At 37.4% G+C, this 16,887-nt stretch overlaps 1 protein-coding gene across 3 annotated transcripts in view; it reads left to right on the plus strand.

Moving 5' to 3' along the window:
- Positions 1 to 16,887, plus strand: part of VCL (vinculin) — a 60,377-nt gene that overhangs the window by 18,734 nt on the left and 24,756 nt on the right. For all 3 annotated transcript variants that reach the window (XM_039554442.1, XM_039554444.1, XM_039554443.1), the window contains exons 2-6: positions 3,691 to 3,761; positions 9,893 to 10,043; positions 11,941 to 12,049; positions 14,448 to 14,570; positions 14,830 to 14,990. In XM_039554442.1, the coding sequence (XP_039410376.1) occupies positions 3,691 to 3,761; positions 9,893 to 10,043; positions 11,941 to 12,049; positions 14,448 to 14,570; positions 14,830 to 14,990 (615 nt within the window). The remainder of the gene's footprint in view (positions 1 to 3,690; positions 3,762 to 9,892; positions 10,044 to 11,940; positions 12,050 to 14,447; positions 14,571 to 14,829; positions 14,991 to 16,887) is intronic.

Consider the following 16,887-nt stretch of genomic DNA (forward strand, 5'->3'; position numbering starts at 1 on the left):
TGTGAGATTTAATGTTCCTACTGTTGTGTCACAATCCTTCCTGAAAGCTTGCAAAACATGGAAGAATGCATAAACCAGGGAGTGGATTTTTATTGAGTTGTCCTGTGGTAAAGTTGCTTTTACAGCATACAGACCTAGGTCACTTTGTGTGGCACTTGGGTTTGTCAAGCAAAACTCATACTGCAGCTTATTTCTTGGGGGAAATGTGGGGGTCTGCTGGTGTAACAGCCAGGGCTGTTACGTGTTCACTGGATGATGATGAGGGAATATTTTTAGGCTCCTTGCTAAAATGACAGATGTTTTAAATTAAGCTTCTGGGACATTGCAAGAACTAATTCTTCTAAGGTCATCTTCCCTTTTAACAGGGGAAATCATATAAGCTGTGAGGAAAATGTCACTTCCAGCATTTGGCAAATTGTCAAACTGGTATTGTCAACACAGGCATTCAGAAGAATCTTTGTGTAAAAAAAAAAAAAAAAAAAAAAATGACCCTTAAACAATAAACTTTGGATTCCCATCTTAATTATTTGTGTTTTGTTTGATATGATACGTTCAGGTTTTACTTTCAAACTGCAGAAGTAAAAAGGGCTAGATATTATTGAGTGCTTGTCTGTTTAAACATACTCTTATAGAATTACAGAAGCTGAAATTATTTCTCCTTCTCACTGAACAGCTGTTGTTTGCTATATCCAGCAGGCTAAGAAGGTGGTGGGCAAGGGACATTTTCTTGTTTTTCCTTCAGTAGAGGCAGACGTGACAAAAAACTGCAAAACTTGTTATAAGGAATAAACTTTTCCTGATGGAAACGTTTTCTTCCTTCTTCTCCAAGGAGAAAATTCTCCACATCAGAAAGCTTAAAGCATGTACTGGTCTTCTGCTAACCAGTGGCAAATAGGACTTGCAGGAGACTTACAAACAAGGTTAAAGACCAAAAGCAGCAGGAAACATCAATCTCTTCTTCCTGCTTATAGCTAAATTCCTAGAAAGGCTTTCAGTGGCCATATATGCCCTCTGACTTGTGTGTGTCCCATTTCCTTTAAATTTCTTGACTTGGCTGCCTCTTGTTCCCTGCTTTTTTGAGCAGGGAGCAAGAAGGAAAATAGCTCACTCTTTATTCAACTGATTTGTCTCTAATCTCCAAAGAGTTTGGAAATTATTATGGATGGGTAGAAGTTGTAACTAGGAAACTGTCTTGGTAAGGTTTGCTTGAGATCTCCCCTTACTCTGTAATGTGCAGTGTTGAAATTAGGGTTATTTTAGTGTGTTAGTCAGGGCAGTTTCTTTGGAACCATGACTAATTGCCACTCCAACATTGTGTAATAGCAGGAGCTTCTATATCACTGTCACTTCCCAGTTAGTTAAGGAAAGATCATCTTAGTAGGTAAGAATATCTGAAACCCAAGTAGGAATCCTGTTGTTTTTTCTACATCTGTACTGTGGGCTAGAAATAAAATGTGCTTCTCAGATGTTTGTTTTATATTAGCATGACGCTGGACAAGCTGCCTGTCTGAAATAAGGAATGTGTAGATACTACGTCTTCAAGAAAAAAGCCCCCTCATTTTCTTGGTATTGGATTGTGGGGAGGGTAGTTGTTACCTTGTGTTATGCTGCAGTGTGTCCAAAAATTGTTTAGGCCATGTAGAGTTCAAGCTGAAGAAACAGGATCTTGTGAAAACTAAGTGGGATACAAAGCAACAAAAACCCCTAACCACAAAGCTCGAAGGGCAAACCCACTAAACTTTTTTGAGGATGTATATTTTTACTCATGCATGTGTCTTCATGTTTTGAGACTTTGCCTGTTAAATGTTATATGGAGTCCATTTGTTCTTTACATGCCATTTCTATACCTTGGCCACAACTGCGAACGGCAACAACTGGAAAGGTTAAATAACAGCTATGGCAACAAGGTTTTATATTTAAACAGATTCAGGAAGTGCATTCTGTGTTGGTGCTTAAAATAGGGTTGAAAGTCCTTTTTGCTAGACAAGTAGTGCACCTTTTTAATTGAGGCATCATAGAAGCTGCTTGAAATCTTGTGTCCTGTCTGTGTGGTATGTAGTGCTGAGGATATGAATGGACTTGGAAGAGAAATGTCATTGGAGTTCAGGGCAGTTTTTTGAGATTAAAAATCTCCAGTGTAGGCTTTATTTTTTTGCATTCTTTAAAGATTTACTCTTTTTGCTATACTGAATTATATGCAGATTGGTACAGCTGCAAGAAAATAAATCTTGAAGGCGTGGTTCTTGTAAATAAAGTATTGCTCTTCATTTCTACCTGCTGCCAGTCTTTTGTCTAATGGTGTATAGTCCAGAGTTACTGGGAATTACTCAATTTTTTGTGTTGTTTTGATCATGCACATATCCATGCAAACTTGCGAGAAATATAAAGAATGTATTTCATGAGTGCAATGGAAATAATTAGAACAAAGCAGCCATACTCGGTCATGGGTCGTGAGATACAGTTAGGATCGTGCTCCTGAGGCATTGCCATGAAGTTCAGGAGTCAAAGCAACACTGCAGTGCTGTGCATTAGGAGGGTGCATGAGTGTTGGCGAACCTACTGTGAACGCAAGAGACAGAAACCTACCATAAAATTCCAGATCTTTAACTTTTTGTGCTCTTCCTTTCATTACTTTGAAGTATCTGTGTGACTAATTGTGAGTGTAGTACTAACAGATTTAAAAAAAAAAAAAAAGAAGTAGGCTAGGCTGAATCTGTTTGAAGCAAATAAAATACTCAGGCCAATGTACTTCTGTGAAGTTCTTCTGAAAAGGAGCAGACCAGGGAGAGACAGTTTTTGGCAAGCAGCAAAAATTTGCAAGGAAGCAGTGGTTCTGGAAGGCTGTACAGCATTAGAATTGGCAAGTGCTGTGCATACTGACACACTACATCTTCTGTCCAAAGCCAGTGAATCTCTTAAGCACCAGCTGATCAGGGATTTTCAGGGCTATCTTGTCTAGCTTGAGCAGGTCTGGCAGTTCTTAACACAAAGTAGTGTCTGGTTTAAAGACCTTCTGCTTTGTGATGCCTTTCTGAATAGCTTATTCAGCTGGAAAATACAGCGAACAAAGGAGCTGGAAATATTTTGTCAAGTTGGTGATCTCACAGTTCAGAGAGTCAGCTACCAATTATAAAGACTTCTATTGTGTAACACAAGAGCTAGTGTATAGAAAACTCCAGATCTTACTCTGTCTTTATTACCCTCTGCATAATTATTTTTTTGCCTAAAGGATGGTGTGGATGTGGGGTGTACTCTCAGTCATTAACTACATTTTTTCTAATAGACTAAGTTGATAGCAAAAGGAGGGTAATTTTTTTTAGCTTTGAACTTGATTTCTGACTTGTGGGGATTAGAACGGAGGGAAACCTTCAGAGTTCAGTGATTTAAGTTTTTACAACTAAGTGCAGGAAAAGTATAGTATTGTTTCTGTGGAGAGTAGGAAGAGGGTAAAGTGTCCTTGTGTGTCACCGTTTAATTTAGTAGAGATGTTGATTGGAAACAACTTACAATTTCTAAAGCATTAAGTTAACCCCAGTATATAGGGGTCTCAAAAGTAGACACAGCAACAAGAACCTGGTGAAAGGAGCTGTCATTAGTGCAAAGCATTTTTGTTGTTATTTCTCTGTTTGCTTTTATCTGGCCTTTACATTGAAATTTTGTTTCTTAAGTATGTCTTTTTTTTTCCTGCAGGTTGGAAAAGAGACTGTGCAGACAACAGAAGACCAGATCTTGAAAAGGGATATGCCACCAGCATTTATCAAGTAAACTAATTTTATTGTAAATCTTGTATTGTGGGTACAGGAAACCTGTTCAATGTCAGGAACAACCTCTGGCAGCAGGGATTTGTCGTGTTACATTCTGTATCTATGAGTATATACATATGGTATTTTTTCCTCTAAAAATAATAAAGAAATCAGAGTAATAATGGTATTTAGGTGTGTGTTGCTGTAGGTGTGCCTAACAGTGTCAGAGACAATGTGGTGTCTCAATCTTTTTCTGTTCATTTGGCTGATGGAAAAATGTGAATTTGTCAGTATAGGCAGCCGATAGCGTTACTGCCTGGAAACCTAAGGCACGTGAAGAGCTGTGACTTACTGCGGACAGTGCAGTAGAGACAGTAAGTCCGCTTACAGCAGGCATTCTTAATTCTGTGTCTTGGTGTAAAGGACAACTGACTTTCTCCTTCTGTTGTCTTAAGTCTTAAAAATGATACATCCCACCTTGCTGTGGAATTCTCAAGCTCCTTATTGCCACCTGACAGACTTCTATTGAAGTGACTTTCCTCTGCACTCTACTGCCTATGGTAACCTCTTTGTTAGTGTTGTCCAGTGTATATGCAATTACTGAATATTTTACTGTTATTTCCAAACACCAAACAAGCAGACAGTAAAAACAAGAAAACATTGAGACAACTGGGAAAATAGTAAAAGGAGGAAGAGAGGTGATGTCTAAAGAGAAAATTTATAGTAGGCAGTGAAGATGGATTTAGTTTATTGCATTGTAGGTTGACAAAATGAATAATAATGCTTAGGACCAGGTGGTATTAGCATATGAGTTCAGGAATGAAATAGCTGAATTATTAGTGAAGTAGTCTGCCACTTGAGTATGTCAATCAAAGTGATGCTACAACCTGAGAAACTTTCTAGGGAACTCTGGGGAACAGGACATGTAGAGGTCTGATGTCCTTTTGGGGCAAATGATTAGAAATTCTGTATTAGAGAAGAGAGACACCCCACCTATCTATGGTGTGCTTTGGGTGAATTGACCGTGTTTCTGTGGAGGGAAATTCTCCCTTATAAATCTGTTGGTATTCTTAGAAATATCACAAACAGGGGAAAGGGTAGTCCATGTGATACAGTACACACTGATTTCTAAACTTGGCACAGTCTAGAGACTTTTAAGAAAGTGAAGTAGCTGCAGGGTAATTAGAAAGATTTTTGTATAAAAAAAGAGAAAATTCAAAGTGGAAGAGTATATGGTTAACCATGACAATGGCAGGAGGAAATCAGTAGGACTGTGGAGCTCTTTATTGGGGGTGTGCTTTTCACCATGTTAATAAATGCTCTGGAGACAAGGCTGACTTGTGAGGCAAAAGTATTTATGAGTGACCCCATGTCTTATGCAGGCCAGAGAGGTTAATGGATGACTCTGGGAAATTACAGTACCTTATTAATTGAAGTGACTTGATGTTAACTGTGGATTAAATTATTTTTAATTGCGCACCTGAAATTATGCACACTTGGGAGAGCAGCAGGTCTAATGTCAGATAGGATGATTGAACCGACCATTTCCAGTAGTGAGCAAGGTCTTGGAGCTGTTATACATTGGTGAGAGCATCCTTACCTGGTCATAATGGTCAAAAAGTAAATAAAGTATTAGGTTTACCGTCACAGAATGAGAGATCTAAATGTCACGGTATGTTTTTCTTCCACAGCTTGAATACTGCATGTACTGGTAGTCACACAATTTTAGAAAGGCTGTAGTAGTGCTGGAAAAAGCTCTTAGAAGGGCTTGGAGAACAAAAGCATGGAATTACTTCCGTATGAGGCAAAGCTGAGTAGACCAGAACTCCTTAGCATGGGAAAAGTGACAGAGGGGATTGAGGCCCTGACAATATCTAAGGAGGTATGAGTTGCATGGAGAAGATGAAAACTTGTATTTTTTCCTGTGCAGAACTTGATAGGGGAATTACTTTAAGCTAGCAGTTTGTAAGCCAGCAGTAGGGAAGAGTCTTTGTACAGCTAGTTGTGTACTGTTAAAACTCCTTATGTGGGTTTGGAGGTTAATAGCTAAGTACTTAGAGGAATCCATTGTGGGTTATCAAATAGACAAACTGCAGGAAGTCCCAAGAACTGAAAATAGTTGAAGGATGGGAGAGTGCCTAGAGGAACTATGATAAATGCTTATCCTGTTCTTAACCTTCCTTAGGCTTTTACTTGCAGCTACTTTTGGAGACAGGATACTGAGCTAAATGGGCCTTTGATACAATCCACTACAGTATTTATCATGCTGTGTTCCTGCTGTGTGATCTTGTGTGGCTGTAGAGGAGTTCGATTTTTTTGAGGGCAGTGTTTGTTTAATGCAATAAGATCAAAGCTTTTTTCTTGCTTCTTAATTAACTGTATGCAAACATGTAATTTTGATTGTGCTAATTTTCTAGGATGTGGGGAATTTTTAGTTAATTTCCAGCTTCTTGTTCACCTAGACAAGTAAGGGATTAAGGAGAGAGATTTTTTAAAATTGCTGTACTGTATTCAGCCTTTGATCAAAATGTAGCAAACTGTGCAAGACTTCAATAATTAAATTACTGTAGAAATGTGATGCAAGCACTGCTGAACAGTACCACTTTATGCTGGGTGCAAGAACTTTTTCTGCAGCAATTCACGACTGTGTGAACAATGATATAATGTAAAAAGGGAACCAAAGCTATCTGTTGTAGTAATGATGCCCACTTCACATAGTACTTACTATTCTAGATGCAGTAACATGAGCTAGGAATGTCTAATGGCTTTTATGAATGATAACATGTTTCATTTGTAGGTTTTTTGTTAATCTCGAGTTTATATCAAAATGAATTAGTACATGTTAACAGTTTCTTGTTAACATGGGGAGTATATTGTCATGGGTATCTTGGTTATGGGGACAAGCGATAGTCGCAGGTGAGCTGCAAAGGGAGCCTTACCTTTTACTGCTGTAAAGGACAGAATTTAGATGCAAGAATTGAAACAGATGAAGGTCTTTTTTTGGTTTTGTTTTCCTGAGAAGGAGATTTTGTTTCTAAAGCATTAATTCAGGAACTGGCATTCATTTTTAAGGGAGTGCTCCAGCAGAATTTGTACTGGCACATGGACGATGGGTAAGAAGCAGTACACGTGTACTAGCACTGCATTCCCTGTTTGTCTTTCCTCCATTCAAAAGGATCACCAGTCTTGGAGGATGGAGAGAAGATCTGTTTATTCTTTTGAAAGACCTGATACTGGCATTGAGGGTTTATAAGGAATATATATTATGGTAATCTGTAAAGCTTTTCAGTAGGAGTGTGTGCAGCAAAATAACTTGCTGGCTGCTGAAAAGCTATCATGCATCCCTTCACTTGCTACTGACATAAACCACATTGGAACTGTTGACTTAGAGTTAAAAAATGCTGAGTTCTTTATCTTAATTGTCTTAATCACCAGGGAGTATGAGTAATGCATATAATTTACATCAGATGTTTTGCAGTATGTTCCTATTACTTGTTAAGCTTCTCTTGTAAAGAAGGGAAGAACTGCAGTCTCTAGGCAAAGAACAGCGTTACACTATTTGTTTACACTGAGAATAAAAATTTATGTTTAACTTGCATGCACAAGCTCATGCAACAAATCAAGCAATAATGCTGTTCTGTGTTAACATTTTTTGGTAGCCAAGCTGTAGCTGCATTGCTGGTACCTGTATTAACAAATCACTGTTAATGTAAAATATTTACTTTTTACTTTATGTTTCTGAACTGCAAGTAATCTAAACTGTAGTGGTTAAACTGGAAAACAAACTCTGGGAAAAGCAGAGGTCAATCCTTAAACCTAAAACCTAAAATGATAGTTTAGCATAAGCTACTTTTTTTTTCCTCATGTTTTGTAAGGAATACATTTAACAGTGATGAAGTGATTGACTACCTAAAGTAGTATGGTTAGGAATACTGTGACCAGTGTCTTCCCCACAAAGAATCTGGCTGATGTTAAGATAGCTTTATTGTAATCGTGCCTCAAAAATAAATATACCTTTTTTTTATAAAGATATGTTGTTGGTTTTTTTATGTTGCAATATAATACAGAAATTAGAAACTTCACCATAGCAATGAACTTCTGTTTGAAGCTTCTGAACGTGTTTGATTCCTGTGATAGAACAAGTGGTTCATTGCATTTTTAGGGGTTTTTGGTTGTTTGTGTTGTTGTTTTGGTTGGGTTTTTTTAATGGAAGTAAATTAATACCTTTTTTTCCTAATCTTTTGCTTCCTAGCATGTGTGCTTTGCAGGGGATGAAGTGTGTCTGATTTTCAGACACCACTGTGCTTTCCTTGTGCACAGCTTATACTCCTGAAGTATTTTAAGTGCATTGGGAAGTTTATACAAAATAGGCGTTATACTAGTGAAATTCAAATTTACCTTTAAGAGGTTCAACCCTAAAAACTATAAAAGAAAACTTTGAATCTTTAGAAACACTATTTTCACTAATTATGGTGACTTCTGGTGTAATACACATTTATGTTAATTCTTTTCTTAACAAATGAAAAATCCAGCCTTGAGATAATTATTAGTATTAAACAGATACCCATGAAATTAAACTGTAGGAAATTAAGTATTTCTGAGCCTATAGCTCTGAGCTGCTGAATAGGTGATTTGTTTAATCCCTTTCTTGGCAGAGTTGAAAAGAATAAACGTGAGAAGCAAGCACGGAAATCTAATTTAGTGAAGTCAGTTGACTTTGATAATACAGCTAAGTGCATTGCATAGTAATGAGCAGACCCTTTCCACTTTCTGCCTTGAAGTCCTTCTGCATTTCTTGCTCAGTTATGAGTTCCCACCATCTGATACGCTGAGCAGATGTCTCAGAAAAAGAGCAGGTTATGATAGTGCAGCTGGTCCAATTTGATCTACTCTAGGGAGCTATTAGCTGAAAACTTTACTTTCTGGACAAAAGTGTTTTCCTGTAATGGGTGTCTTATTTCTACTGGTTAAATTGAGATGTAACCATTAAGTTCTAATATTTGTGTTAGCAAAGAATATGGAGGGGAAAAATGGGTTAACTGTAACTTTCCAAAAGTACTTAACTAAAAGATGATAAGAGAGTGTATCCAAGTGTTCAGTAGAAAATGGGCTATGTGACAAGCATGCAGAAATGATGGTAAGAGGTAGCATTGTTGTAATAAAAGTGTTCAATGTTTGTTGGATCCTCATGTTATTGAATGAACACCTGGCACTCACGTGTGCAGAGCCTGTGTATTACACTACACTTAAAGGAAATGGGAGACAGTGGAGGAAAGTCACAGTGTAGTCAGTAACTACAGTCATGAGTAGCATAGCTAACATGAAAGGGAAGTCTGAATTTTGTATTTTGCAAAGTTGTCACAAGGTAATTTAAAGAGAACAAAACCAAAACATTTTCAGTCTTCCAATTTTTGATATTTTAAAATTGTTAAATGGTTTGATGGAACCTAATTTCAGAGCTCATTTTCTTCTTGGAAGTACCTTTTGTGTTACTGTAGTTACATACTGTAATATCTTGCAAAACCTTTCTGCTTTTATGTCTGGCATTGCAAGCTGCATTTGAACATTGTACCTTACCACTACATTTTGTGGTTATTTTAAATGCTCTTTCTAAGAATGTTGACATTCTGAAGACCTGGACTACAGCTTCAAAGAGTAGGGCACGGTGTCTTGGTTTTCTTAAAACTGTGTTATTTTGTCTTAATGTGTAGCTGTCATTTAATATTTATTAATGGCGACTGCTACTTGAATAACAATGCCTATACAAGGCTGATAAAAGTTAACAGTTACTTTGATTGTGAAGTCCTAAAAGAATAATTGTTTTGTTCCCTGTCCTTGAAGCCTGTTAAGGTATTTTGCTGGGTTGGGAGCTCTCCTTAGTGACACTGTACTGTGTGCTCTATAAGGGGTACATTAAACATGGGAAGATTGTGTGACCTGTGAAAAACTGGGTTGTATGGTTGCTGGTGACTTCTTTGTTAGAATAAATACAATAAATACTCTTGCCTTTTAAACTTAAAGGTGCAGAATGATCAGTTTGCTTGCGATGCTTCAGGTGGTAAAGTTAAAAATAAATCCAACATTTCCTCAAGTCCGTTGTCATACTGACAGAAGCTAATCAGCAAGTGTTGTCTGCTGGCTTTCCACAGAGTGGAGAACGCCTGCACCAAACTTGTTCGGGCAGCCCAGATGCTGCAGGCAGATCCTTATTCAGTGCCAGCTCGTGACTATCTCATTGATGGATCAAGAGGAATCCTTTCTGGAACATCAGACTTGCTCCTGACATTCGATGAAGCGGAGGTAGGAATCCCAGCATGACTGACATAGGTGCCTGCACAACAGTTATAAGTTAAAATGTCCCCCTAAATAGATGAGCTGAACCGAACTGTTGAATAGATTAATGAGGGTTTGACCATTTTAGCTTGATTGGAAGCATATTTTGCATTTCTTTCTGTCAGAAGGAGCTTAGACTTGTTGCTCTGTTTTGTTAGGAGCATTTTTGCATGACGTAATGTTTAGGTGTTGCCTGTGATTATTGCTCAAAAAGGCCAGATCTCATCAGCTGTCTGATACCTTCCTGATGCTTTTCTGTATTTCCTTCACCACACCCATTACTGATCCTTATATTTTCTGTATCCCTTCACTGAAAAGCCCCTAGGCCACTTTCTAAGTGTTTGTCTGGCTCATTAGCTCAGGTAATTTAATTGGCCTTGGGGCATGAGAGGTAATACAAATTTGGACTGGCTGGCTGGTCAGGCAGAAGATGTATTCTGATAAATCTAGCAGTTGCTACGTTTTGGCTTCTGCACAAGCCAAAAACTGACTCAGAAGTGCTTTTTCTCCATCCTCATATGTACAAAAAACCCCCATAGTTGCAAGGAAGCTTAAATGTCTTATATTTGAAAATTTTTTTTTGTTACGAATCATAGTTTTGATGCTCTTTCTGGGCATGTGGAGTCTTGCTCATTTCTAGATAAGAAGTATCGTGCTACAATGAAGAGATAAAGCTCATGCTGTTAGAAACGCTGATGTTAATCCTAATTTTGCAACAATCTGTTAACCTATGGAATTGTCTTGCTCTTCTTGTTGTTGTGAGTGGTCTAACATTGTATTCTTGTCTAATTTAATCAGCTCATGGCACTGTTAGCATGTTCCTCTGAAAGGAGGAGAATGCCATGAGATTTCTCTGTGGCAGTTCTGATTCTCATTATTTTAAATGTTTTTTAATAGAAGTGTTACAGGACTTTCAAGGAAGTTAATAGCTTTTAATCTCTGTTTCTAGTGTTTAGGAAATGAATTGACTTTTGTGAAGTTAATGCTTTGTGGAACTCACCTGACAACTCCTTGCTAACCAAAAGAAAGACATTAGTCAGGAATGATTGACTTTTCACAAGTACTTAAGTTGGCATGTGTCTGTCCTGTGTTTCAATATAAACTAACATTGGGACAAACTGAAATGAGTTTCTGAGGAAGCTTTGATCTGTTCCAGGTCCTGAGGACTGCATGTGGTTGCTACATATTAAATATTAATTAACTTGCTCTTTGATAAGAATTTTATGTAGTGATGTCAGAAGTTATGTGGTTCAGGAGGTTAGAAGATGTACTGACAGAATTATTTTGGAATCAAATGTGAACTGAAAAAGTTAAGCTGAGGCAGAGGTCCAGAGGTAAATTAAGTACAGCCTTCACAGATTTTTCTGGAAAGTTTGAGGTGTTGGATCTGTCTTCTCTGCTGGAATGCTGAGTAATGCTTTATCCATATGTAAAGCTGTATGGTGAATGATACTTCCTCTGAAAGCTTGAAGTCTGCTTTTTATGTAGTTTTGCTTTGTGATTTATGTTAAATATTTTAATTGATGAAATTGCAATAAAAAGTTCAAGCATGACAGCATACATAGATGAAGTTCTTTCTAACCTATTTTCTCAATGTTAGCCTTCATTTACCTTACAAAGTGAAAACATTGGAAGTAGGATTTTGCATTTCTGAGTAGTGGAAAGCTGATTAAATATTGGCTTGTCATTACGGAACTTGACTCATGGCATTTTGGGTAATTTACACAGTATCTCAGCCTTTTGTGATTGCCCATTTGTCATGTTAGCAAATGCTGTAACTAAACTGTTCTAATAACAGGTTTGCATTTCTAATTCAAGTGTAACTTAGCTTTACCTAAGGAATAATGGCATGTTCCTCTTTTAGGTCCGTAAAATCATCCGTGTCTGCAAAGGAATATTGGAATATCTCACTGTGGCAGAAGTGGTAGAGACAATGGAGGATTTGGTGACTTACACGAAGAATTTAGGGCCAGGTTTGGTTTACTCCAGTCTTTCATAAGTATACTAAGTGTAGTCTTTTCCACTACTTTGTTTTCCCTCCAACACCTTCCTCACCCAAGTTTTTGAATGTTGGGACAATGGTAAAGCAGTTGCTTTGGAAGTTTCTATTGGAAAGACTGACTCTGTGTGTTTCACAGTCTCTTCTAAGAAGGCAATGATGTTGGTAAATTATATGTGCTACATGGATGATATGTACTATACTTTTCCTATACTGTGAAGGAAGTAAGTATGCATTAGTAAGGATAAAACAAAAAAAAATGAAAAAGCTGTGTAACTAAGCACTCACAGATATAAAATCCATTAAGCTGATAAAATGTCTGTACTGGCTGAGATAGATAGCCCAGTAGGAATTTCTTGGAATAGTATAATCTATATGTCATATATTAACATCTTAATGAGGTTGCAGAAATAGCTGTCTTGAAGTATAATACAAAAGCCCAGCTGTTACAGCAATTCTTTGTTCGCTTTTTGATGCTCCTTCACTACTCGTTTACTTCACTGTGTTAAGTCACACTTTCAGTGGTGGAAGTGATTGGTCTCAATCTCTTTATTGTTGTAGAGGAAACCTACCGTTAATCTGCGTCATCTGCTATTTCAAATGCTTTGGCTTCAGCATGGAGTAGTTAACAAAAAGTTAACACCAAGTATTTAACAAAAACATTCTGTAAAATTGAGATGTGGTGGTGGCAGGAAGTGTAGGAAGATGCTGGAATTAAAATTACACTGAACTAAAGAACACTTATATAAAAACCTCGGGAATCTAGTTAATACTTTATGTTTATAAATACATGTGTAATGTGCTAGGTGATGAATGAAATGAGCAAGAGCTATCATGGCACAGAGCATGTTTCTAGATTATCCTGTTTTTATTTAACACATGTAGACTTGACCTTGTTTCTAGATGTGGAAAAACTTTAAAGTTCCATATGGAGGTAAAGTGTTCTCTAAACGTTTATTTCCCATCAGAAGTTACCTTCAAGTTTTTGTCTCATTTTGAACAGGAAAAACATAAAACAAAAAGGGCAATCTTCTCTTTTCCTGAAACTTTTTCTTCAACTTGGTATATACGCTTTTAGTTTCTCTGTGGTTATTGTCTTACATGTCTTTAAAATGGAAGTTTCCCCTAACTTCAGTTTGCTCTGTTTGGCTCAGTTACCAGCATTTGGGTCTTTTCACTGAACCTCGCAGGCGTAATTTGCTGTTACATGTGTATGACAGAGGTCTTGGGCAAGTGTCTTAGAGTGAGATGTAGGCTTGCTACCTTTATTGCGAATAATCTTCTCTAAATTCACGGTATTCTGAATAAATAGTGAACCTTGTGCTTCTGGAATGCTGTAGAAGCTCTGTCTTTGCCTGAGCTGGCTGCTGCTCAGCATTTGCAGCCCATGCCCACAAAATGCCTGTAGTTCTTGTTCCCTGTAGTTCTATTAATGGGCATCTGAACTCGACCATTCATGTCAGTACTATACGAATAATAGGAGTATGAGCAGGTACACTTAAAATCAAGGAAGTGCTTACAGGTTTTGTGTTGGAAGCAGAGAGGGGAACATGGTTACCTATTAAGGCTTTTGTCATTTAAAAGGAAATGTGGTTCTGCACAGCTTGCCTCTCTGTGCTGTCAGTGTGATGATCCTACTACTTTTCAGTGGTATCACAAAAGCAGTGTTAAGATGCCTAAGATACTAACCAGCAGAAAGGTAATTCAGGCAAAGAATACACAGCTTCCTTCCAGTTTTATATCCTGTAGGAGGAGGAGTGGGACCACAACAGCACCAATTTAAATAATCTCAAGTTTTTATGAAGCTGTGTCTGAAGTTTTCATGTGCACTGTGTCATAAACCTCACAAGTCTTAGCTATTGAAAATAGATCTGCTCTAGAATAAATTTAATTCTTTTCAGGCTTCTAGGGTACTGAAATATTTCTGTCAAATATGAAGTATAAATAAATACAGTTCCTGATCTCTGGTAGAACCTCAAAGCAAACAAACAAAATCCTGATGTTTCCTTTTTCTGTCCTTCACTTAAGGCATGGATCAAATCTTAAGAGAAAAGATGACACCCTCCCCCCCCACCCTAAATCAGCTTCCAGTGTTCATTAAATGACTTCATGTCCTAAAACAGTAATTTCAAGTATTGTCCTATTTTATTGATAGGATTTTAAATCAAGAATTTTAAGTAGTCCATTCTACTTTACATAGTGGCTAGGTTTTGAATAGGTGACTTCTCTGAAGTATCTGGAATGTGTTTAAAGTAACAGCTGCTAGCTAATAAAAAAATTTTTAAACTTCAATATAGTTTTCATCAATCATTATGCCTTATTCTTGTTTAGAAATCTCAAGTGTTTCAATGTTCAATTACTTTAATCCTTAGGAATGACAAAGATGGCCAAAATGATTGATGAGAGACAACAGGAATTAACTCACCAGGAACATAGGGTTATGCTGGTAAACTCCATGAATACAGTGAAGGAGCTATTGCCTGTACTTATTTCAGGTATTTTTTGCTTTGCTTTTTAATACCATTCTGAATTACTGTTTTGAACTGGAGTTCCAATGCCTTACGTTTATTAAAAATAACCTCGACATCTGTAATCAGTTGCAAGTAACTGTGCTTCCTGTATTAAAACTACAATCTCTTTGAGATAAAATGGTCCATGCAAAAAAAAATGTTGCATATGAATGCAGTAGAAGGAAAACTCAACCACTGATTGGTTCTTGCATGTACCATTTTCTAATCTCTGGTATTTTCACAGCTATGAAGATTTTTGTAACCACAAAAAATTCTAAAAGCCAGGGAATAGAAGAGGCCTTGAAAAATCGCAATTTCACAGTAGAGAAAATGAGTGCTGAGATAAATGAAATAATTCGTGTATTGCAACTCACTTCCTGGGATGAAGATGCCTGGGCGAGCAAGGTATTTTCATATCTACCTTTGTATATAGAAGTCTAATTTTTGTCTGCTGTGTTTTACCCTTATAAACTTGTGCTTTTGAGACCATGGAAATATGTATTTGTGCATCAGTTTTGCAACACTATGTAATCGCATCATATAATCTCTTCAAGGTCAAATGTCTTCAGAGATAAAGATATTGATTGTATCTTTCAAAATGAGCTTTCAATGAGCAAAGTTAAACTAGTGTGCCATTTGAAGGTGGTTCAGTGGTTTACTGCATCTCAGTGGTCAAACAGAAGATAGATTTATTCACGCTTTAGTTTTGGCATCATTAGGAAGTCCTGGAATTCCACTCAGAGAAGGATTTTTTGCCTGTGTATAACTACCCTACCAAATCATTTTTGACAGAGGAAAGTTAGGTATAAAAGTTATTGTTCTGTACATTCAACTGGTCTTGTAGCTAGGCATTCCTAAGTGAGATTGAGATTTTTCTTCTAGATCCTGCTAGAAAAGATAGGCTACTGTTGTATTCTTTGTGCAGAAGGCTTGGAATTGAGAAATTTTAGTCAATTTTGGGGGATTCCTCTTTGAACAACTGCTCCTTTTCCCCCGCCTCATTTTTATTCTGGACATATGAGAGTAAATTTCAGGTGTTCGTCTTGTCTCAAAGAAATCTGTTAGATTGAACAGGCGTTCTGGGTGTGTGTGATGCCTGTGAAGCTGGCATAGGGACAGGATCAGTTCCTTACAACTCAGTGTTCAGCTGTGTGAGTGACTGCAACCACTTACCTGGAGCTAAGTGCTGCTCTGAAGTGATGCTGAAGCTACTGAAATGTCTGGAAGACTAAAACAGGTCTGACAGAATCATAAAAGTGTTGTGGGCTTACAAATAAATGCAGCTGCATAACTGAAATTCCTGACAAGTTCTTTTTGGATTTTTTTTTGAGTACTTGGAAGTAAATTGCTGAAGGTATTTTTTTAAAGGGTTAAGGCAATGAGCAACAAATAACAAAAAATGTATTGAGACCTGAAGCCAGACTATTTAGCAAACCAAGTCTTGCAGGAAATCTAACATTGATATAACCAAGACAAAAATCACTTTGGCCTATGTTGTTTGGCACTTGACCCTTAGTTTGCCTCTTGAGTTATTTTGTCACTATCACTTCCTTATTTTGACTACTGTATGCATCTTTGTTTTTGTTGTCCTGTTTCTTACCCTTTTATCACCTTTAGAAGGTAAGCTTTCTTCCACACCCTCCACCTGTACCTTGTATTAAACCCCAAAAAAGCATGTCTGTGGGATTTTGTGCTGTGTGCAGACTGTGTGCTGTGCAGCTTCTTCGTGTTCCAGCTGTGACACTGGCCTATCTACTTACATATATACACACAAAGTTTTAAAAGGATCCTAACAGCTCTGTTTAGCTGTGTGTGAATTGGCTGTGACTAAGAATGGTAATTGCAAGCTGATCTGCATTAAGACTCTTTCTGAATCTGATTAGAGTTAGGGCAAGATTTTACAGCACATTCTTGCTGAATGCTTTTGTGTTAATTTGTTATTAGTCTCTGTAGTGACAAATAAAGGGTCCAGTCAGGCAGGAATGAGCTTTCTGCATGGCCAGAAAGCTTTATTAAGCCAGGAATTTTGTCTATTCCTTAGTGTTTTACCCACAGCCTGCCTTTGGTTTAGATGGTTTGTGTTCTTTAGGTCTAGGCCTAAAACTGCAGTCTTGTATGGTTGCTTTTTCAATTCAGTTTTATTTTTGGATTTAAGCTTTCCTGTATTTTATGAAATATGAATACAATTTTATTTCACACAACAAATTTGGAAATTTTTGTGGTAAAGAAAAATGTCTGTTGCAAACAGTTGGCAATTTAGCTTCAGGAAATTCTTACTCATCTTGCTAGTGAGGCAGATTAA

This window comes from Corvus cornix, chromosome 6 (genome assembly GCF_000738735.6).
Source record: "Corvus cornix cornix isolate S_Up_H32 chromosome 6, ASM73873v5, whole genome shotgun sequence".
Classification (NCBI taxonomy): Eukaryota; Metazoa; Chordata; class Aves; order Passeriformes; family Corvidae; genus Corvus; species Corvus cornix.